The sequence below is a fragment of the Octopus bimaculoides genome, chromosome 14 (assembly GCF_046866305.1).
Source record: "Octopus bimaculoides isolate indiv1 chromosome 14, ASM4686630v1, whole genome shotgun sequence".
NCBI classification, from domain to species: domain Eukaryota; kingdom Metazoa; phylum Mollusca; class Cephalopoda; order Octopoda; family Octopodidae; genus Octopus; species Octopus bimaculoides.
The window spans coordinates 42,238,890-42,263,608 of NC_142941.1; the positions used below are offsets into that span (position 1 = coordinate 42,238,890).

General features: G+C 37.0%; 1 protein-coding gene across 4 annotated transcripts in view; it reads right to left on the bottom strand.

Annotated features, from left to right (window-relative positions):
* The window catches only part of LOC106872688 (protocadherin gamma-A4), a 251,571-nt gene that overhangs the window by 1,831 nt on the left and 225,021 nt on the right, over positions 1–24,719 (bottom strand). For 3 of the 4 annotated variants that reach the window (XM_052973105.2, XM_052973104.2, XM_089362729.1), the window contains 3 exons: positions 21,572–21,586; positions 17,457–19,883; positions 7,787–7,928 (listed from right to left, as the gene is read on the bottom strand). In XM_052973105.2, coding sequence (XP_052829065.1) covers positions 7,787–7,928; positions 17,457–19,838 — 2,524 coding nt within the window. In that variant the 5' untranslated portion in view covers positions 19,839–19,883; positions 21,572–21,586. Of the gene's footprint in view, positions 1–7,786; positions 7,929–14,320; positions 16,203–17,456; positions 19,884–21,571; positions 21,587–24,719 lie in introns of those variants that run through there. The other variant, XM_089362730.1, reaches the window with a different exon arrangement.

Sequence of the window (24,719 nt, forward strand, 5' to 3'; positions counted from 1 at the left end):
ATCAACTTGACCCATAGTTATTTGGTGTTTAATAAATTTTTTACTCTTAATTCAATATTTCTTTTCTTTTATTCATTTACTTGTTTCAGTCATTTCACTGCAGCCATGCTGGAGCACTGCCTTAAGGGGTTTTAGTCAAAGAAATCGACCCCAGAGTTTATTCTTTGTTAGCCCAGTACTTATTCCATCGATTTCTTTTGCCGAACTGCTAGGTTACGGGGGTCGTAAACATACCAACATTGGTTGTCAAGTGATGGTGAGGAGACAAACACAGACACAAAGACACACATACATACATACATACATACATACATACATACATACATACATATATATATATATATATATATATATATGACAGGCTTCTTTCAGTTTCTGTCTACCAAATCTACTCACATGGTTTTGGTCAGCTTGAGTCTATAGTAGAAGATACTTGCCCAAGGTGCTGAACAGTGGGACTGAACTTGGAACTATGTGGTTGGGAAACAAGCTTCTTAACACACAGCCACAAAGAAACAAATTAGGATTCAGAAAACTGTGTGAGTTAGTTACCATTGAATACATTGTCTTCTTTAGTTGCATCATTTTAGTTTAATTATGAGGATACTGTTTGTGTTAATTGTGGAATATACATAAATATGTGTACACTCAGATATGTATTATCATCATGATCATCATAATCATTATAACCATCACTGTCTTCGATATCATCATCATCATCATCATCATACCATTATCACCACCATGACTACAACCACTTTTGACCATAGTCTAAGGTATTAGCAGTAATCTAATGATAAATAACAGCAATAGTGCTTAGTTTATTATAAATCCTTTTCAATGCTTGGATACTTAATAGAAATATCTAATCAACCACAGTGCTTGACTGGTACTTTATTTTATTACCACCACCACCACCACCACCAACAACAACAACAACAACAACAACAACAACATCACTAGTGCCATCATCACAACTTCTGCCACCCCACCACAAACACCACCATCACCACTATCAACCTCAATACCAGCACCACTACTGCTGCTACCAAACCCAGTGCTGCCACCACCTCTGGAAGAATGGATGAATAGCTAAGTTGATCTCAGAACTTGAAGAGTTGCAACTAAACATTGCAGACATTTTGTCTGATATTCTAATGATGCTGCCAATTCAATGTTTCCATTGACAATTGTTGTTTTATATTCATTCTTCTACGCTAGAGCAAAGTGAATAGATCAATCAAACACAATCTCTAAGTCTTCTATCATATTGTTTGTGGGGACCCACACTCTCACCCGACCCCACTGCACCCCCACCACAGCTCTCTCTGAACATAACTAACCAATTTCATGCCAAGTGTTGCTTTGTCTACCTTTAACTACCATCAACACAGATATTTTTCATTTGTAATTTTTCATGATGTTTCAGCTATTTGCATTACTTATCCAAGTTGGTGCTTAAAACAACTAGAGTTTGTTGCATATATATTTTATGAGTAATTAAAATTATAGAACTGGTTGGTATCAGATAAATTATAGATAGTAAAATATATGATTCATCATAGTCATATTATTTATCATAATCAAATGATATAGGTAAATCAAAGAAAATTTATGTGCAATTTCCATGTTATAGAAACCATACCAAATATCTAACTTTTATTTCTTCTTATAAGAAATATTCTTATTTTTATCATGTAGAAACAGAGCTAGATGCTTGTGATAACAGGGTAATAAAACTGGTGTTGTTCTAAGAAGACAGTGTCAAAAATGACTGGCATAAAGCTTGGTATAAATAAGAAGATAAAATAAATTATTATCACACAGCATTGAAATAGGAGTTGCTAATATAGAGAGAAATATTGGAGAATATCATCAATAAGTAAAATCTCCTGACAAGGCAAGTCCTTGACCTAATTTTTATTCTTAGCTGTGACTATTTCCCCGTCATTTGCTTCACTGATATCATTCAGAAAGATGTGGGTGAGTTTCTACACTTATGGTGGGGAATCATTTTACTACCAGAGTTGACTTACCAGTGTAGAAGAATTTGTGAGGAGATCTGTACATGCATAAAACAATGCATGTATACACACATGCATATGCAAATAAGATTCAAACTTAGACTCCAATTTCTTTATGGGAGATCAATCCACAAGGCAAAGACAGACTATAAGATGAATCAGGTTGAGTGGATATAAAGGCAATTATGCAAATAAACAAATTAGATACATCAAATATATTAAATATATTCTTTTCTACTCTAGGCAGGAGGCCAGAAATTTTTGGGGAGGGGGCCAGTCGACTAGATCAACCTCAGTACACAACTGGTACTTAATTTATCAACCCCTGAAAGGATGAAAAGAAAAGTCGACCGCGGCAGAATTTGAACGCTCTCCACTGGGCCAATTCTACTCTCTAACAACATATACATGCATACGTGAATGTATGCATACAATTGGTTGTGTGCATCTACAAAAAAGCATATGTAAAAAATAATCATGCACATACTCATACACACATATCAGGACAATTACCCCACCTAGGACAATTAACCCATATAAGACAATTCTCCCTGACAACTACCTCCTAGGACAATAACCACCCTCGGTTAATTACCCCCTCTCCAATATATTAAGAAGTTTTAAATCATCATCTGTTGTCCTCAAGGGTAATTGTCCTTGGAGGTCCATTGTCCATGGGGGGTAAATATCCTACACACCACACACGCACACAAACACCTAAATACTAAAGAGACATGTTCAAACAGAGTATAAATGCAGGTGCATACGCTTACACACAGAATGTGAATCCTCATCTGCATAATTAAGAATTGTCTCATTCTCTCATTTATTTGTATAATTTTGTGTTTCAGGAGATACTTGTCAAAGATTGGTAATATTCTGTAATGAATTCTTTTATGATTTTTAGTTGGTATCCAAACATGTTATAGTTTTGAGTTTTGAGCCTCTTTTCTGCTATGCATAGCCTGCAACTTTCTGTGCCACATCTATATGGCTTATATCTCTTGACGAAGTTGCCCTTAATGCTGAATACAGCAGCATAAGTACCAGTTGAGCATTGGGGTTGATGTAATCGACTTGTCCTCTCTCCAGAACTTGCTGGCCTTGTACCAAAATTTGAAATCACTATATCTTAGATTTTTATTTGGCTTTGCTTAAATGGTTTATATTTTCTGTCTGATTGTCTGTCTATCTATACATATATATATACATACATACATACATACATACGTACGTACGTACGCATTTCAATGACAGATGCAAGTAATGACATAAAAATTAAGTAAATAAACTTGTTGCTCTTTGAACAAAGTTACTTTTGATAATTACTCTGAAACAGGTTACAGACACTCCCTTGTGGCTCTCACCATTAGAAATGCAGTGAACCAATTATTAGCCCATTGAAAATCTTCATCCAATAATGTTAATATTCACCAACTGTGATAATAAAATACACTAGACAACCACCTCTTGGATTGAACATTTAAATATACTGAAGATACTGTATTATATTTTTGGTGCTTCTCTCTAAATTACCTCAGTATGCCTAACTGTCAGAAATACCAACCAGATTTTCTAAGAAAGGTGAATAGGGTTATCACATTGTTATAAAGCTCTGATCGTGAAAGGTCAAGTAATTGAAAGGTCACAATATGCAACTTGACCTCAATTAATTGCTATCATATAGATTAGCGAAAAATTCAAGAGCAGACTAGCAGCTATAAATCTAACATTCAATTATTTAATGGATGGGCAGTAGATTAAAAGAATCTGAATCAGGGCAGAAAATGCTTCATCGCATTTAGTTATGTTCCTTTGTGTTATGAGATCAAATCCTATTAGGTTTTCAGCATTTATTTATTCTTCCAGGAATGATAAAATATAAGGACATTGTCAAGCTGTGGTAGTCAATATAACAAGCTCTACCCAACCACCACCGCAACCATCAACACCAAAAATTTGTGACCTTGTGCCTAAGACAGAAATCAATATTAAACTGTTAATTACTTTTCCAGTAACAATTTTCAACAAAAAAAAAAATCATTAATTATGATAATTTCATAAAAAACAACCTCTAGAAAACAAAACTGAAGATATTTAGAGTCTAAGCTGCCATATTAACTAGAAAGAAACAAGAATTGCCAAATATATTTTGACTATGGTACAATAAGATACTCACAGAGCAGAATGAACATTTCCATTCTTTCCATTTTATTCTTATTTCTAAATTACGTTGATCTTTTAAAAGATTCTGTAATTATTATTATTGTTGCTGTTGTTTTTGTGGTGGTGGTGGTGGTGGTGGTGGTGGTTATTTTAGATGTTGTTTTTGGTGTTGTTGTTATTACTATTATTCTGTTATTGTTGTTGTTATTTTTTCTTTTTTTTTTTACTGATATTGTTTTTATTGTCTTTGTAAGACAGAAGCAACAAAACACTGTATCCTTTCTTATTCTGAATCAGAACTACCTTCTAATTTCCTCTTGCTTCTCTGTTGACTCTTATACTTTAACGAATTTTAATTATTTCTGATGATTTCTCTTCCTTTTCCTTTTTGTTCTTTCACATTTGTTTTTCTTTTTTTTTATTCATGTGTCTTTTAATTTTTGTTTTGCTTTTTATTTTCTTTTTTAAATCTATCTTCTATCAGCAATCGCTACCACCATAACAAACTGAACACCACCACAACCACTACTGTCATCACTACCACCACAACAACCATCATCACTATCACTGCTATCATCATCACCACAAGCCAGTATAGAAACCTTTATGTGGTCGATTAATCTGCTAGAAATAGCAGTCTAATCTCTCTAGCAATACATTGTATAGTTTTATGAAATGGCACATCACATGCTTAATAGTGTGGATATAGGTTCCCTACTGATAGCAATAATATGAGATGGTCATGGTTAGCTTTTTATCAAAAGCTGACCTGGAGCTAAACTATAGCAACATCATGGCAACTATTATCAGCACACTCACATTTTTGTATCATGAGATGACCTGGCATCTCATTACCTCCATTTTTATTTTCTTTCCACCTTCTCTTTCTCACCCACCCTTATAAAATGCAGAGTAGCAATGTAGCTCTTCTGTAGCAAGACTCTTGTGCTGGTTCCTCTATCATACTTTAGCTGCTTAACACTCTGACATAAACCCACCTTCTTCTTCTTCTTCTTTGTGCCCTTTTTAAAGCCTAGCCAGGCTCATGGGCCTGGTTTCCCAGTTTCTATGGCATCTATGTTCCCCCCAGCTGGACGGGACACCAAGCGTTACTCAAGAAACAGGAAGAAAGAGTGAGAGAAAGTTGGGGCGAAAGAGTACAACAGGGGTCACCACCACCTCCTGCTGGAGCTTCGTGGAGCTTTAGGTGTTTTCGCTCAATAAACACACACGACACATGGTCTGGGAATCGAAACCATGATCCTCCGACCGTGAGTCCGCTGCCCTAACCACTGGGCAATTGTGCCTCCACACATAAACCCACCACCAACCACAAATACTATTCCCTACTTAGTCTTGCAAATTACTTGGTAGTCTCACTAGTGCCAGTGGTATGAAAAACTAAAAATTCCACAGTGAACTCTGTAAAGTGGTTGGCATTAGGAAGAGCATCCAGCTGTAGAAACCATATCAAAATAGACACTGGTGCTCAATGTGACACTAACACTCACTGGATCCTGTCAAACCATCCAACCCATGCCAGCATGTAAAAATGATGATGATGATAAGAAGGATGAGGATGATGATGATGATGATGATGACAATGACAACGACGACGATGACGACAATGATTACAACCACAACAATGACAATCACATTATGAATGTAACAATCCCTTCTTAAAAATAAGCAGGAATTTAGTTTCCAGAATCTATTTCCTTCTGAAACCCTTTATCACAAAATTTATTTATGTAAAGGAGCAGCTTATACAAACAACAGTTTACATAGCATTTAATTTACATATCAATTTCATTTCTCAAACAATTGTCTGTAAGAAACCGTTGTGGTTTATTATAACCAATAATACTGGATGGTAAACAGTAAAAAAAAAAAGAAACAACTTCCATTATGTTTGATGTAGAATCAATATATTTGCTTTAATGTGTAAGTATATCGATTTATCTTGACTTTTGACAAATCATGAAGCAAGCTTTGTACAGGTAATTGGAAAGGGTAGAGGAAGATTTAGGAGACTTCATGATTGATTCATATATAGTGTCCTACTGGTATATGTTTTATTGTGTTTTATTGGCCTGCCCCCACTGGCTTCCTCCTCAACAAATTATCTTTAAAAAAAGGGTGGCTAGAGAATTGAGGGAGCCTTGCTGGAATTTCAACCAGTGGTTCTCAACCATTAATCATTTTTCTATATAAGGACCCCTTTGGATCATATTTTACTTTGGTGGACCCTCATAACAATCTGATGTATAAAAGATCCTATTATATATTCATATAATTGAATATTATTAGGAGTTTTATTATTTTATTCTTTTACTTGTTTCAGTCATTTGACTGCAGCCATGCTGGAGCACTGCCTTTAGCCAAACAAATCAATCCCAGGATTTATTCTTTGTAATCTTAGTACTTATTCTATCAGACCCTTTTGCCGAACTGCTAAGTTACGGTGATGTAACCACAGCAGCATCAGTTGACAAGTGATGGGGGGGGGGGGCAAACAGACACACACACACACAAACCTACACACACACACACAAACCTACACACACACACACAAACACATACATATATATATGATTGGCTTTTTTCAGTTTCCATCTACCAAATTCACTCACAAGGCTTTGGTTAACCTGAGGCTATAGTAGAAGACACTTGCTCAAGGTGCCAAGCAGTGGGACTGAACCCAGTCTACGCATTCACAACTGATTTTTCACAGAGGGAAAGAAAGAGAGAGACAGAGAAGAATCAGCTCCAAAGTAGGCCTGCTACTTTATTTATCAACACCTTAAAATACGAAAAGTAACGTTGATCTCGACAAGATTTGAACTTAGAGTAGAGGGATCCAAATTGAATGATGCCAGGCATTCTAACTGACTAGCTAATTACTCTGTCGCTTTGGCACGTTGTTTTTTACTTATATAGAAAACCGGATCATAATCAAGACATTGCTTAATGAATGATGTTGAAATGAATTTTTTTTAAAGATCATATTTAAACACTGACTGGAATTGTTGAATTCGAGACTTTTGAATCTTAAAAAAACACACTGTATTACAAATAACATAGGAAACTGACTTCAAGCTTTAAAAGACTTCAACACAAGTATTTTGCTGTACATGTTTATCATTGATTCATTCAACACTGATCTAAAATAACACTGTAAAGTTTGGCATTCAGTCAAAAACTCTCCAAAAGTCTGTTTGTCTTGCAATAATGCACTTAAGCAACCATCCACAATGAATACTGCTTGCATTTAGATCACTCTGCTGTGAAGATATATCCCTTTTTGTATGGATTTACAAAAGAAAATATATGAAGGCACCTAATCCTGATGTATGATGCAGATGAGTGTATCATTCATAGGAAAAAGCAGAGATAATCAAGAAAATACATAACACTGGAAGCACCTCTGTTATGGGTCATAAGTTTGGTGTCATTGAATCTACCATTCATTCCATTTACAAAATGATCAGAGTTGATTAATTAATCCCTTTATTTTTTAACCAACCACATATATGATAAACATTGATAGGTGTATTAAAATTAGAAAATAAGAAATAATAACAGAAGTAATTTACCTGGTATCTCCTCATAATGTCCAAGGTCTTTCTCCTTTGAGTCATGTACTCCATCCAAGTGAGAGGATGATGTTGCACTGTGGGCCATACTAGTATTGCCCTTTTCACAACCGAATATCATTGCTCTTTGCTCAATGTAGCCCTAAATTCAAAAGACAGCAACAGAATTAATATTATGATTGAGAAGCAAATGATTTATTTACTAACTGTAAGGCAAACTCAAAGGGTCATATATATATGAAGTTGGGTATCCCATAAGTTTTAATGCATGCGCCTAATATGTCTTTTATGCCATCAGATGTGGTAGTTAACAGGTTTTGCTTTCATTTTTCATTATTCAGTGAGGAAACAAAAATGACTTCCTTTTCCTGAACATTTTTTACAGTATCTTTGAGACTTATTGTGGAAAGAGAGAAATAAAGAATTTCTTCGAGCTAAAGAATTGGCACTACCATTGGCAGCTGAGTGGATCCCATTAAAGCATCCAAGGACCAGTTTATTCCGGTTTTATATATGGTGTTAGAGAAAGATCAGAATCAATTAAAATTTTTGTTATACAGCTCCAAATTCCACATAACATTCACTTTTGAATATCAACAACTGTGAAACCAGTTAAGTGTGCATGAGTGTGTGTGTGTGTGTGTGTGTGTGTGTGTGTGTGTGTGTGTGTGTGTGTGTGTGTGTGTGTGATATATATACAAATTATACACACAGACTTGCATATTTATGTGTGTAAATGTGAGCTTATGGTAAAAATACACCAATGATACTGGTCTTTGGCAAGAAGATAATTCCAATAATACTTTTAAAATGCAGCAAGAATCATACTGGATTTGAATAACTAAACAGTATATGACAAATATAATTGATGTTTTATCTAGCAAAGATGTAGCATGTTCATACTATTTGGCTCATATTTTGTTTAATGTATGAACATAGTTTAAACACAAATTTTATCTAACTGTTTTCTTGTCATTATCTTTTACTCATTTCAGTCATTGAACTGTGGCCATGCTGGGGCACTATTTTGAAGGGCTTAACTTGAATGAACCGACCTCTGTACTCTTTCTTTTTTTTAATCTGGTTCTTATTGTGTTGATCTCTTATGCTGAATTGTTAAGTTACAGGAACGTAAACAAACTAACATCAGCTATTGAGTGATGGAAGATGACAAACAATGACACACACACATACACAGATATCATCATCATCATCGTTTAACGTCCGCTTTCCATGCTAGCATGGGTTGGACGATTTGACTGAGGACTGGTGAAACCGGATGGCAACACCAGGCTCCAGTCTGATTTGGCAGAGTTTCTACAGCTGGATGCCCTTCCTAACGCCAACCACTCAGAGAGTGTAGTGGGTGCTTTTACGTGTCACCCGCACGAAAACGGCCACGCTCGAAATGGTGTCTTTTATGTGCCACCCGCACAAGCCAGTCCAGGGGCACTGGCAACGATCTCGCTCGAAAATCCTACAGGAGCCAGTCAGGCGGTACTGGCAACGGCCACGCTCAAAATGGTGCATCTCATGTGCCACCCGCACAAGAACCAGTCCAGGGGCACTGGCAACGATCTTACTTGGCTTGCCGGGTCTTCTCACGCACAGCCCATTTCCAAAGGTCTCGGTCCGTAGTCATCGCCTCGGTGAGGCCCAATGTACGAAGGTCTTGCCTCACCACCTCAGCCCAGGTCTTCCTGGGCCTACCTCTTCCACGGGTTCCCTCAACTGTTAGGGTGTGGCACTTTTTCACGCAGCTATCCTCCTCCATTCTCACCACATGTCCATACCAGCGCAATCGTCTCTCTTGCACGCCACAACTGATGCTTCTAATGTTCAGCTTTTCTCTCAAGATACTTACACTCTGACGGGTATTCACATTGACATTACACATCCAACGGAGCATACTGGCTTCATTCCTTGCGAGCTTACGTATGTCCTCAGCAGCTACAGCCCATGTTTCACTGCCATGTAGCATGGTTGTTCGTACGCATGCGTCATACAGTCTGCCTTTTACTCTGAGTGAGAGTCCCTTTGTCGCCAGCAGGGGTAAGAGCTCTCTAAACTTTGCCCAGGCTTTTCTTATTCTAGCAGCTACACTTTCAGCGCACCCACCCCCACTACTAACTTGGTCGCCCAGATAGCGTAAGCTATCGACTACCTCTAGTTTTTCACCCTGGAATGAGATAGAAGTTGTTTCCTGTTTGTTTGCAGTCTTTATTGCACCTGAACATCTGCCACAAACAAAAACTAACTTGCTAGTTAACCTGCCTTTGATGTTGCTGCACCTCTTATGTGTCCATAGCTTGCACCGGGTACATCTTATAGAGTTACTACCTACTCCTTTTCTACATACTGAGCAGGGCCATCTACCTGAAGGGGTTTGTGTTTTATCTACCTTCCTACTTATTAGGATTTTGGTTTTAGCTAGGTTGACTCTAAGGCCCTTCAATTCTAGACCTTGCTTCCACACCTGAAACTTCTCCTCTAGTTCTGATAGTGACTCCGCAATTAGGGCAAGGTCATCAGCATAGAGGAGCTCCCAGGGGCAACCTGTCTTGAACTCCTCTGTGATTGCCTGGAGGACTATGGTAAATAATAGGGGGCTGAGGACGGAACCTTGGTGGACCCCTACCTCTACCCGGAATTCATTGCTGTACTCATTTCCAACCCTCACCTTACTGGCCGCATCTCTGTACATGGCTCGCACAGCTCTCACTAGCCATTCTTCTATCCCAAGTTTCCTCATTGACCACCAGATAAGGGATCGGGGGACCCTGTCAAAGGCTTTCTCCATGTCAACGAAAGCCAGGTACAGAGGTTTATCCTTGGCTAGGTATTTCTCTTGCAACTGTCTCACTAGAAATAAGGCATCAGTAGTGCTTTTACCTGGCACGAACCCAAACTGCATCTCATCTAAATTGATTCGCTCCCTAATTAGTTGGGCTATGACCCTCTCTGTAACTTTCATAACCTGATCTAACAGCTTGATGCCTCTGTAATTATTTGTATCTAAAGCGTCCCCTTTACCTTTGTAGCAGTTGACTATGATGCTGCTACACCAGTCATAGGGTATGACTCCTTCGTGTATCACCTGGTTCGTAATACGGGTGACTAGGCTATAGCCAACACTGCCAGATATTTTGAGCATCTCTGCAGTGATTCCTGATGGGCCGGGGGCTTTCCCGGTCTTCATACTCTTAATTGCTTTATCTACCCTGGTACTATCAACTCGGATAGCTGGTCCCTCTATTGGGTCGACATAAGGCAGGCTCTCTTTCTCCCATTCATTCTCTTTATTAAGCAATCTATCGTAGTGGCATCTCCAGACCTCTTTCTTTGCATCCTCATTTAATGCAAGCGTACCATCATCCATGCGAACACATTTCTCTCCTACAACATCACTATTCTCTCTCCTACACTGTCTTGCAACACGAAATACCTCGAGTCTTTGGTCCTCACGGCGCAGAACATTGGCAAATCTTTCCTTATCTGCTTCCCCTCTGGCTAAATAAACCTGTCGCCTAGCCTCCCTTCTGGCACATTGGTACAATTCCCTGCTACCACCGTTCTTCCAGTCCTTCCAAGCTTGTTTCTTTTGTCTAATAGCCCTGTCTACCTCCTTGTTCCACCACCACGTTACTCTGGGTTGGGAGGGGACCTTACACCACCCACAAATCTGGTCGGTGGCTTTCAACAGGTTGTCCCGCAGAAATCTCCAATTGTCTTCCACGTTGTATGATGCTATATCCCCTTCTATTTCGTTAAATGCTTCAAGTAACTTGTCTCTAAGTCTCTGTCCGTTTGCAGGGTCTTTAAGCTTCCACACCCTTCTTCTCCAAGCCTGTCTAATTCTGGGCACCCATTTTGCCTTGATCCCAAAGTCGCTAACTACTAATCTATGTTGTGGGGTACATTCTTCGCCAGGGTAGGTTTTGGCATTTATAAGCCGCCCTCTTTCCCTATTTCTGGCGAGGATGTAGTCGATTTGGCTAGAGTGTCTGCCGGAGCGGTAGGTGACTAGGTGACTGGCAGGTTTCCTGAAGTTGGTATTGCAGACCATAAGATTGGTTGCATCACAGAACTCCAGCAGTCTGGTTCCCTCCTCGTTGCGGGAACCGAAGCCATAGCCTCCATGTATGCCATGGAAGCCCCCAGCACGACGTCCGACATGACCGTTGAAGTCTCCAGCCACAAAGAGAAGGTCCCTGTCACTCGTCGACGAGGTAGTTTGCAAGAGGGTGTCATAGAATTGGTCTTTCAGACCATCTGGTAGCCCAGGTTGAGGTGCATAGGCTGAGATGACAGTAGCTAATCTATGATGAAGCACTAGTCTGATCTTAAGTACTCTGTCACTTACTCTAACGACCTCGATTACCTTATCCACCCATTTCTCCGCTAGAAGTATTCCTACGCCCCCGACCCCGTCAGTGTTCCCTGCCCAGAAAATCTTGTACCTGTGTTCTTTGCCTGTGAGGAACCTTGCAGAACCTCCTCTCCATCTTACTTCCTGGATGCAGCACATATCTACGCATCTCCGTTCAAGCATCTCAACAATTTCACCAGATCTACCTTTCAGCGTGCCGACGTTGAGAGTGCCAATCCTAACAGTATGGGTGTTGGGGGTGTGGGCCTGTAGCCTGGGAAGGGGAAAAGCAGTGTCGTGTACCTGAAAAGAAAACTTGCAATTGGAAGAATTCATAAGCAAAACAGTACCTACAACCTGCAAACATTTCTCAACCTTAATGCGCTACCCAAAGGTAGGGGAGAGGATGGCCAAGGCCACTAGATGGGTTCCGGGAGACAGCCGAGGTTGACAGGATGACAGAGGGATGAACTTCCGGTGGAGGGGGCGGGATGACAGAGGAATGAACTTCCGGTGGAGGGGGTGGGATGACAGAGGAATGAACTTCCGGTGGAGGGGTGGGATGACAGAGGAATGAACTTCCGGTGGAGGGGGTGGGATGACAGAGGAATGAACTTCCGGTGGAGGGGGTGGGATGACAGAGGAATGAACTTCCGGTGGAGGGGGCGGGATGACAGAGAAATGAACTTCCGGTGGAGGGGGTGGGATGGCAGAGGAATTAACTTCCGGTGGAGGGGGTGGGATGACAGAGGAATGAACTTCCGGTGGAGGGGGTGGGATGACAGAGGAATGAACTTCCGGTGGAGGGAGTGGGATGACAGAGGAATGAACTTCCGGTGGAGGGGGTGGGATGACAGAGGAATGAACTTCCGGTGGAGGGGGTGGGATGACAGAGGGATGACAGAGGGATGACAGACGAATGAACTTCCGGTGGAGGGGGTGGGAGGGCGGGTTACCGCCAGCGAGTAGATAGGGCTCTTAATTGTAGATTTTAAATATTTGAGAGACAACAATGCATAAATCGTAATTTTTTAAAAGAGCAATGAATTCTGGGTGATTAGAATATAACGTAGCATGAATTTAGGAAGCTTAGAAAATGAATAAGCATGAATTTAAGACAACAACTGAATTCAATTGAATTTCATGGAGAGAAACAAGATAAATAATAGGGGGCAAAAATAAAGCGCAAGGTATTGAGATGTTTGAGGCCGTAAATAAATAAAAAATCTCTATCTTATCTGCATCTTGGGTATTTCGTCGTAGTACGTCAGCGAGATAATTTAGAATGGGTTTCTCATTTATATATAGCCAGAACCTGAAGACCTTAAGGAAAAACTACGAAGGGGAGAGAGAGGATGGAGGGGTAGACAGAGGCATGGCGGGAGAAAAGATCATCATCATCATCATCATATATATATATAAAGAGAGAGAGAGAGAGAGAGAGGGGGGGACCAGTCAAGCAGCACATCACGCTGTAATTCTTGGGCTGAGATATATATATATATATATATGTATATATACAACAGGCTTCTGTCAGTTTCCATCCAGAAAATTCACTCACAAGGCTTTGGTCAACCAGGGGATATAGTAAAAGGTGCTTGCTTAAGGTGCCATATAGTAGGACTGAATCCAGAACCATGTGGTTGGGAAGCAAATTTCTTACCACACAACCATGCCTGACCTATAAAAAGGTCAATTCTTGAATTGATTTGAGCATTTCAATTTGGCTTTGATGGAACACCATCTTTAAAGGCTTTATGTAATTATAATAAATCCAGAATTTAATCTTATTGTTGCTTTATCAAATTATATGTTGCATGGTGAAATTTAGCAGAGTTATGTCCCTTGAAAGAGTCATCTACCTTAAAAGGACTTAAGTACGACATGGTATTCACATTGATTTACACCAGATTGATATACACAAACATCAATCCTGACACTCGGCTACACACATGTATACACACATACACATATGTATATGCACACGTAGATGCATGTATATAATGGGCTCTGGCACAGTTCTTGTTTACTAAATTTCATTGACAAATTATCAGTCAGCCTATGGCTACAATGAGACATGTCAAATTTACAAGGCAGTACATAAAATTTGTTACCTAATTCACTTCTTCCATATTAACATATTGAATATTAAATCAACCCCTTTATTTAACAAGTAATTTATTTTATTGACCTCCACAAAGTAATACAAAATAAAAGCTAACTTCAGTAGGATTTAAACTCAGAATGCAAAGAGCTATAATTAAATAGCATAGGCATATCACCTGACAATTTAATGATTGTACCAATTCACAGTATTAGTTGAGTTAGCTTTAATATAATCTCACATCGTAAGTCACAGGTTGTTAGTTTGACAGACAATCACAGGCTCAAGGTTTGCAGCTTTCAAGAGCAATAACTTCAGTTTTAAGGAAATTCTTAGGTGCATTGAAGCAACAAGTTTGTTTTATAATGTTACTGAAAATCGAGATTGAGCAAGCTTTTGTTCTTTTGCCTTTCTAATGGGCCTAGACTTATGTAATTTTTATTGGAGATATCAGTGAGGTCAGAATCTTTAAAGGTGACTTTATCACATTCTCCATTATCTTGCTGTCTGCTAGAAAAACTTGAGAATACATTTAAGAATGCCAGATGATAAGGCTGATAATGCAGCATTTCTTGAAGGTAGAGCACAAAGTTATTTCCAAATCTTAAGGTATATGTATGGATGCATGAGTGTATATATAAATGAATACACAGACACACACATACATAAATACACACACATGCATGCATACATACATACATACATATTTATTATTATTATTATGATTCTTCTTCTTCTTATTATTATTATTATTATTACTACTATCATTATAAGTTTTTCTTCTTTCAATTCTGATTCCATTTCTCGAGTGTCTTTCCAACTCTTAGGACAAAGAAACTCACTGGATTATTATTATTATTATTATTATTATTATTATTATTATTATTTTATGTTTGACTTTTGCTTTACATTTGTAAAAGTTGGCTCCAAGTCTCACCCAGAGACCTCAAGAGACAAGTTAGAAGTTCATGTTGTTGTTATTATTATTATTATTATTATTATTATTATTATTTGTATAAATTATCCTAATCATCTTGATCTATTTTCATTGTCATAAATAATTTTCTTATACAAGATATGAATAAGAAATTGTATAAAAGATTAGTCCTCAATTCAGAATACTTGGCCTCACAAAGAACGTAACACTGTCTGAAATCCACTTTTAACACCAATTAAAGTTAAAGTTTAGATGCATAGCATTTACATTGCTCCTGTGTTTGTGTGTGTGGATTAGATTGTATCATCTAGTCTGAAAAAATAACTTCAGGACCTGAAGTATTTCAAAACCACTTCATGAAATTTATTACTGAGAAATACCTGATTGAAGAGTTCAAATACTAAGTTGGAAACAAATTCCTGCTGCATTTTTGATTTGATCACTTGCAGGGTGCTTTTTCAGTATTTATGGTAAAATAAGCATTAATTTTTATATTCTAATACCTTTTTTTTTCTTTGCAGATTACATTATATTATTATGGATAAACTCTTATCAATTTTACCTTTTTAAAATTAGTTTAGATTAGACACATATCAGACACTGAGGGCTGTATTAATTCCAAAGCGTCTCTTTAGCAATGGAAGTACCAAGAAATATTTGTTCTGTTTATGAAAAGGAACCTGTAAGTATCCAGACATGCCAATGAGGGTTTGGCCAGTTTTGCTTGGGAAATTTTTCATTTGCAGATTTCCCTCAACCTGAAAGATCAAGTTCTGTCACTATTGAGCTTCTGACAACTATAATTGAGGGAAATCCAAAGCACACTACATGGGAATTCACAAAATAGTTAAATTCAAGTTACAATTTAATCATTAAAAATCTTCATAAACTAGTAAAAGTACATAAATTCGGTCAGTAAGTCCTTCATCATCTGACTGCTTCATAGCTTCATCAAAGAGTTGCTCTCTGTTCATTTTTGAAGAGTAGACTTGCTGCTGAATGTTTACTGTGAAGAATCATTACAAATTATGAAAAGTGGATTCCCTATAATCATATCTAAAGAAAACAACACTGGTTAACAACCAATAACAAAGAAGAACCCCTCTCCAAACCAGGACTACATCTGAAAATGGTCATGCTTTGTGTTTGGTAAGATATGAAGGGTGACCTTTATCATGAAGTGTTAAGCCAAAATAGGAAAGTTAATGTGGAGAATTAATGTCATCAATTGGAAGCATTGCACAAAAATTTGCAGAGGGAGCTCCCATTGTTGATCTATCGTAAAGGGGTGTTACTCTTAAATGATAATTCAAGACCACATATTATCGATGTCACTTAGAAAAAGATTGCGGTGTTAAATAGGGAAGTTTTGCTTTGTTCTCCTTACTTTGCTTATCTGATTATCATCTCTTCAGATTATCACACTATTATTTTGAGGAAAAATAGTTTATTAACTGGAGAAAGATTTAAAATAATATGGAGTGTTTCTTTGCTGCAAAACCTAAAGAAATTTTCGCCTGAAAGGTCAACAATTTACCAAATAGATATGAGATTATGTAATCAATAATGAGGGATAATATTATCTTGATTAAATACGTCGAGACCAAAGAAGCATTTGTTGCTTTCCCATCTTGAAATGTGGCAGGACTTTCTTTTCAACATTATACAAATCAATGAGAAGCCAATTTTAGTAAACTCAAAAGGAACTCATTAAGACTGTTTGGTGACATCAAGTGTTGAAATTATGGTCTCTTTAGAATCTGTCTGAAGGGTATGATACCTGGAAAGAGAAACTGGGGATATGCTAACAGTTGGTAGGGAAACCAAATTCGAAAGTGGTCTCAGTAATCAATCATGGACAGTGCTCAATACTTTGGCAGTAAGCAGAAATAGGTGGAGGAGGAAATATGCTCGTAACAATCAGAAATGACAATTCACAGAAAAAGAAAGAAAACAAAACATGGAGAATTGCTATGTTTCATCATAGTAATTCTCTTGCAACACATAACAGCATGTAAAAGTGAACATGAAAATTATATGGACAGAGATGATGATGATGATGATGATGGTGGTGGTGGTAATGATGATGACGATGTTGATGAGGAGGAGGAGGAGGAGGATGTCCATGATGGCGATGACGATGATGACAATGATGATGATAATGATGATGTTGATAATGATGATGATGATTACGTCGATGATGACAATGACCATGATGATGATGATGATAAGTTTGTGTAAATGAAAGCGTTGAACTCACCTGTTTGACAGTTGGTAATTTTTTGGCCTTTTTATTTTTTAGTATATCTCTAGAAAAGAGCTGACTTTTTGAGCCAACGAGCTGTATATTTCTACTTCTCATTTCCTTCGGATTCCTTGTAACAATAACTGGGTTATCAATCTGAGACATTAAATGCCGCATTTCATTCCGAGATTGATTGGAAAGGTTCTCTACTGCTCTGTAAGAAGCATTCCTCATATTATTGCATCTGACAATGCATAGCGTTAGTGAAACTACAACTGCAATTGACACCACTACTGCAATGGATGTAATGGCTATTACTAAATTAAGATGTATTTTATTATCTGACTGCAATTCAAGATTCGTTAGCATTCTAGTAGTTTCATTACTGACTGTTAATGTCAGCGTCATGGTGGTCGTAGCTGATAAAACTGGAATGCCACTGTCTTTTACAAGAAATTGAAGTTCATATGTCCCTATATCATTTTGATAAACTTTACGAGAGAAAGATAATACACCCGAGTGTAGGTTAATTGCAAACAAGTGTTTATTGTTACCTTTAATTATTTCATATGTAAGAAAGGCGTTGACATGACCGTCTCTGTCAGAGGCTCTAATTGTAGTGATATCACTTTTACTCTGTGGATGATAGTGTACATCTAAGTTAAAGGGATCAACATTTGGAAAGATAAAATATGGGGCGTTATCGTTTTCGTCCATGACTTCAACAATGACATTTGCTGTATTATTCAATGATGGTTTTCCATTGTCTTTGACGAAAACTTGAAATTCATATATTTCTTCTACTTCCCTGTCTAATGTTCTTGTTGTTAGAATTAATCCTTCATTTGTAATTTTAAACGGAAGCACTTTATTATTTTTATATAGCAGAGAATATGTAAGTTGACCCCCAAGCCCTAAATCAGGGTCAGTAGCATTGATAAACCCTACAGGAAAGTTTGCCTCCTCATTTTCATAGGTCAAAAATTTGAATACATCTTTTGTAAACTGCGGCTGGACATCATTGACGTCCATTACTTGGATAGAAAATTTACTTTCTGTTGTTAATGGTGGAGACCCATTATCTCTACATGATATTGTTATATTATGAAGATCTTCAACTTCTCTGTCTACTGAAGTTTTGAGAATTACTTTATATTCCTTTGAACCTAAACTTAAAAGTTGGAATTTACTGTGTTTTAGCTCACAGCTCACCTCACCCTTCTTGCCGCTGTCATTGTCGGTGACTTTTATATAAGCAATAAAACTTCCGACTTTAGTACCTTCCGATACAGTAACAGTGTTTTCCGCTAAAGCTGATACAAAATTGACATCTATACTTGGAGCATTGTTTTGTTGGTTGATCACATATACGAGAACCAATGCAATAGAACTTAAAGGTGGACTTCCTCCATCTGCAGCTTCTACAAATAATTTATAAAATAATTTTTGTTCTGATGTTATATTTCTCCGGCGGAAAATTTCCCCACTGGTTTCCTTCAATTCAAAATGTGCCTTCCCGATATCAGATGTTTTTGAGCTGAAATGGTATGAAACTTGACTGTTTTTTCCCGCGTCAGAATCAGTTGCACTCACAACGGCAACTGGAATATTTGATGGGTGATCTCTCTTGATAGAAACATTGTAAATATCTCGAGTAAACACAGGTGAATTATCATTTACATCAAGTACAAATATTTGAACATTTAAAATACTTTGTTTGGGTGGGGATCCTCCATCTTTTGCAATGACCTGTACATGGTATACGTCTTGTACTTCTCTATCTAATGTCTCTTCTAATATTATTCCAAGTTTTGATGTGCCATCTAGTTTTTCTGAAATTGATAATTCAAATGGTAAATTGGGTTCTCTTTTGAGTTGATATGTAATTTGAGAATTTAAAACCCCAACATCATCGTCAATAGCATTTGGAATGGACTTTTTAGTTCCACTTCGGTCAGTTTCAGAAAATGTTAGGTTTATTTGCTTACTATGAAAACGAGGTTCATGATCATTGATATCCTTTATAATAACTTTAATTTTTAATATGTTCATGAAAATATCTGCTTTTTGTACGGCAACATCTACCATCCTGTAACATTCTGTGTTGTATATACAAAGTGATTCTGCATCGAATGCTTGTCCCGTGTAGAGTTTTCCACTCCTGGTTACATTGAATAGCTGTGATACAGCTGTGCCTTTCTTTGACAACTGACTAAAACTAATCAATCTACGATCTTGTAGAGTGATGCTATCATGCAAGTGTATGTCAGCAGATATATCGCCCAGGAAGCTACCTGCCTCCTGACTTTCATCAACATGATAAATGAGGTCGACACACAGGCAGTAGTGAAAGCAGGTGAGCAATATACAAACTGGTGCCAGAATTGCCCCTCTCATAACTGATAGAGCCAGCTGTTGTAGGGTTCAAACATTGAGCGTTTTCTGAAATGACAACAAAATTATTTTGTAATTATTGAGTATAAATGAAAACTGTCTCTTAAACATGGAATATTTTAATACAAAACATATTCAAATATTTGGGTCTATAAGCATTTACATTCATTTTTTGTACTCAAAAATATGCATATACATGTGTATTAGTATGTGTATTTGTGTGTGCATATGTGTGCATGTGCATCAGAATGTGCATGTATGTATGTTTGAATGTATGTGTGTATATGTACACATGATAAATGTATGTATATACTGAATCAAACTGTTTTGATCTATACATATAACTTACAATAATTGTGCTGAGTGCCCTTCTTTCATTTGTCCACTCACTCATCTCATCATCATCATCATCGTTTAACGTCCACTTTCCATGCTAGCATGGGTTGGACGATTTGACTGAGGACTGGTGAACCAGATTGCTACACCAAGCTCCAATCTGATTTGGCAGAGTTTCTACAGCTGGATGCCCTTCCTAACGCCAACCACTCTGAGAGTATAGTGGGTGCTTTTACGTGCCACCGGCATGAAAGCCAGTCAGGCGATACTGGCAATGGCCACACTCAAAATGGTGTATTTTACATGCCACCTGTACAGGAGCCAGTCCAGTGGCACTGGCAATGATCTCACTCGAATGACTTTTCACGTGCCAGGAAGGTGACACTGGTAACGATCATGCTCAAACAGTGGTGCCATCACGATTTCGCTTTCACTTGCCCCAACAGGTCTTCACAAGCCGAGTTTAGTGTCCAATGAAGGAGACGTTGGCATGGGGGCCAGTCATCGGATTTAGTTCGATTTCGATATATATAATGTCATTCATTTCCAATATTCCATGTGGAAATGTCATTTTGCTTGGAGACGAATGAGAGTTGGCAACAGGAAGAGCATCTTGGTATAGAGCCTGGTGTAGCCATCTGGTTCACCAAGCCTCAGTCAAATCGTCCAACCCATGCTAGCATAGAAAGCGGACGTTAAACGATGATGATGATGAGGGTGCTTTCACATACCAACTTTCTCACCTATATATATATATATATATGTATGTTTGTATGTATGCTTATATGTATGCACATATGTATGTCTATCTATCTGTCTGTCTGTATGTGTGTGTGTGTGTGTATGTGTATGTGTGTGTGTGTATATATATATATATATATATATATATATATATATATACACACACATATATATATGTATGTTTGTTAGCACGCAGGGCGAAATGCTTAGCGGTATTTCGTCTGCCGCTACATTCTGAGTTCAAATTCCGCCGAGGTCGACTTTGCCTTTCATCCTTTCGGGGTCGATTAAATAAGTACCAGTTACGCACTGGAGTCGATATAATCGACTTAATCCGTTTGTCTGTCTTTGTTTGTCCCCTCTGTGTGTAGCCCCTTGTGGGTAGTAAAGATATAACACATATGTGTGTGCACGCGCACACACACACACACATTACTTAATAACAGTTTCATTCAGCTCCATGCAACATAAAGTTTCATAGGCACATCTAAAGAATCTATAATGCCAGGCTCGCATAAATAATACGCATTTATATGAATATGTACTTGTATATATATATGTGTGTGTAGACACACACAAGCATACAGGTGTCTACATGTACATTTGTGAGAAAAAGGTACAACATTTGTTGGCTTGATTTAACAAAAGACAATACTAACCTTACATGTCCACAACTGTCCAAGTGAGAAGAATGAAAGCAGATAAAAAAAGAGAAACGACAAAAATAAATTGAATCAATAGGCTGTTATATTTGCAGAAATACATGTGTTAAAGCATATAAACAAATAATAATAATAACACATTTCATGAGTGACTATTCTTTTAAACAAAATCAACAGACATTGTAAAGTTTCAAGCTAAAGAAATGAAATATTTAGGAAACATGAATATGCTACCTCAGGTACCCAGTTACAACTCCTTGCAAAATCTTATATCTATATCTTTTATCTTTTACTTGTTCCACTCACCAGACTGTCGTGGACAATATACTTTGGTCATAAATATGCAGGAATAAGACTAACCTTAGGCTAAACTACAAACAACCACTGCAATACATAATCATCAAATGTACTATACTGTCGCTGTTTTACACTGGTTAATAAAACTGCTTCCAGTATTATCAGCAAAAGGAACATTGCCATTAAAGAGTTATATCTATTTATATCCTTCGACTACGAATATATTATCTGGATAAATAATTATCATATCTTCTGGAGGCAGAGGTGTGGCTGTGTGGTAAAAAACATGCTTCTCAATCACATGGTTTCAGGTTCAGTCCCGCTCCATGGCAACTTGGGCTAGTGTCTTCTACTATAGCCCCTGGCTGACTAAAGTCTTATGAGTGAATTTGGAAAATGGAAACTGAAAGAAGCCTGTCGAATATATCTATATATATATATATATATATATATATATATATATATATATATATATATATTGTATATTGTATCTATACATGTGTGTCTTTGTGTCTGTGTTTGTCCCACCACCACTGCATTACAACTGGTCATGGTGTTTTTATGTATCTGTAACTTAGCAGTTTGGCAAAAGAGACTGATAGAATAAGTACTAGGTTTTAAGAAAAAAATTACTTGGTTCGACTCATTTGACTAAAAATTCTTCAAGGTGAAGTCTAATGGCTGAAACAAGTAAAAGATAAAAGATTAACGATATAAGCTGAAATTTTCAGACCAAAATTTGCAATCAAAAGTACTAGGTTGACTGATATACTAAAATTTGGAGAACCAAAATTTCAGTATGTACTGCAGCTGGATTTGGAAACTTAGTGGAGTTGTTTGAATGTTTACACCACATGTTCACACAATATACTATGTTGTCTTGTATACTGGAAAATATGGTATGGCAAATGTTGAGTCAACATACTAAATGTAGTGATGAAAAGTATTATTTTTTTTTTTAACCAGTTAATATCATATCTGTTATAAAGAGAAAAACATTGTTCAACTTAATAATTGTGGCATGAAATGCAAGGGAGACAACTTTATAATCAGAGTTGATAAAAATTGAGCAGATGTGAGAAATGTGACACATTTGGAAAGTTTAGTAACAACTCTCAATTAGTTTTAGTCTTATTAAACCTCCTCAGCAAAGCAGTCATCTTTGTATTTGACATTTTGTATCATAGCACTGCATATATTTTCTCTCTTTAGATAAACATAGGAAAAAAAATTTTGTACTGCTAATGAGCAGTAGAACAGTAGCATACATACATGTGTGTGTTAAATTTTTGAATGCACATCAAAATTTAAAAACAAATGAGCAACTAAAATCAATAAAAGATTTTTATTAATCCACTGTGCTAACGATTCTGCCAGCTCGTCGCCTTCATAATAATAATAATAATAATAATAATAATAATAATAATAATCCTTTCTACTTTAGGCACAATTCCTGAACTTGTGGGGGAGGGGGCTAGTCGACTACATCGACCCCAGTGTTCCACTGGTACTTAATTTATCAACCCCGAAAGGATAAAAGGCAAAGATGACCTTGGTGCAATTTGAACTCAGAACGTAGCAACGGGCAAAATACCACTAAGCATTTCAATCAGTGTGCTAACGATTCTGCCAGCTCACCCTCTTCATAATGATAATAATAATAATAATAATAATAATGGTTTTAAATTTTGCCACAAAGGCAGACATTTGTTATGGGGGGGGGATGTGTCAATTACATTTACCCCAGTGTTCAACTCGTACTTAATTTATCAGCCCCGAAAGGATGAAAGGCAAAGTTGACCTTGGTGGAGTCTGAATGCAGAATGTAGCAATGGGCGAAATACCATTAAGCATTTCATCTAAGGTGCTAGCGATTCTATCAGCTCACCGCCTTCTCCATAATAATAATAATAATAATGAAAATAGACAATAAGAAGAACATGATGCAATTTGTAATAGAAATATCGAAATTGAGTAGACTGAGAAGGTTGATTTTATGTCACACAGAATAAGAACTGGAACTTTTAGAAATTCTGGTAGATACTTAAACAGTCCAGTGCCTAAGGAAAATCATAGTATAAATTACAGTTTACATTTTACGTATTGAACCTGAAGAAGACAGGTGTTCTGTTGAAGTATTGTTCAACCCACCAAATAAACAATCTCTATTACAAATCGCATCATACTCTTCTTATTGTCTATCTACCTTCGAGAAGAGTTACATCAATTTAAAAAAATTATTATCATTATTATTATTATTATTATTATTATTATTATTATCATTATTAATAATGATAATAATAATGATAATAATGATAATAATAATAATAATAATGATAATAATAATAATAATGATAATAATCATGATGATGATGATGATGATGATGATGATGATGATGGTTTCAAATTTTTCCACAAGGGCAGCAATTTTGGATGAGTGGGATGAGTTGATTACATTGATACTAGTGTTTAACTGGTACTTATTTTATTGACCCTGAAAAGATGAAAGTTAAATTTAACCTTGGCGGAATTTGAACTCAGAACATAAAGATGGACAAAATAATAATAATAATAATTACAGATGGATAGCGGAAATAGTCATAAAACTTGGTTTAGTGCAACTCCAAGACACAATATTATTGGAAACAGTATAATTAGGAAGTTTCTTGGTATTTAAGGGTACTTGTTGCAGCCTGATGCTAGAAATTTTTCTTTTCCAACAGTCTGATATGTTGTGTGTATAAGAAATAATAATAATAATGATAATAATAATAAATGTTTCAATTGTATTTTGAAGTGGGGGCACTTAAACTGTGTTGAAAACAGCAATTATTAAAGCTTTCATATC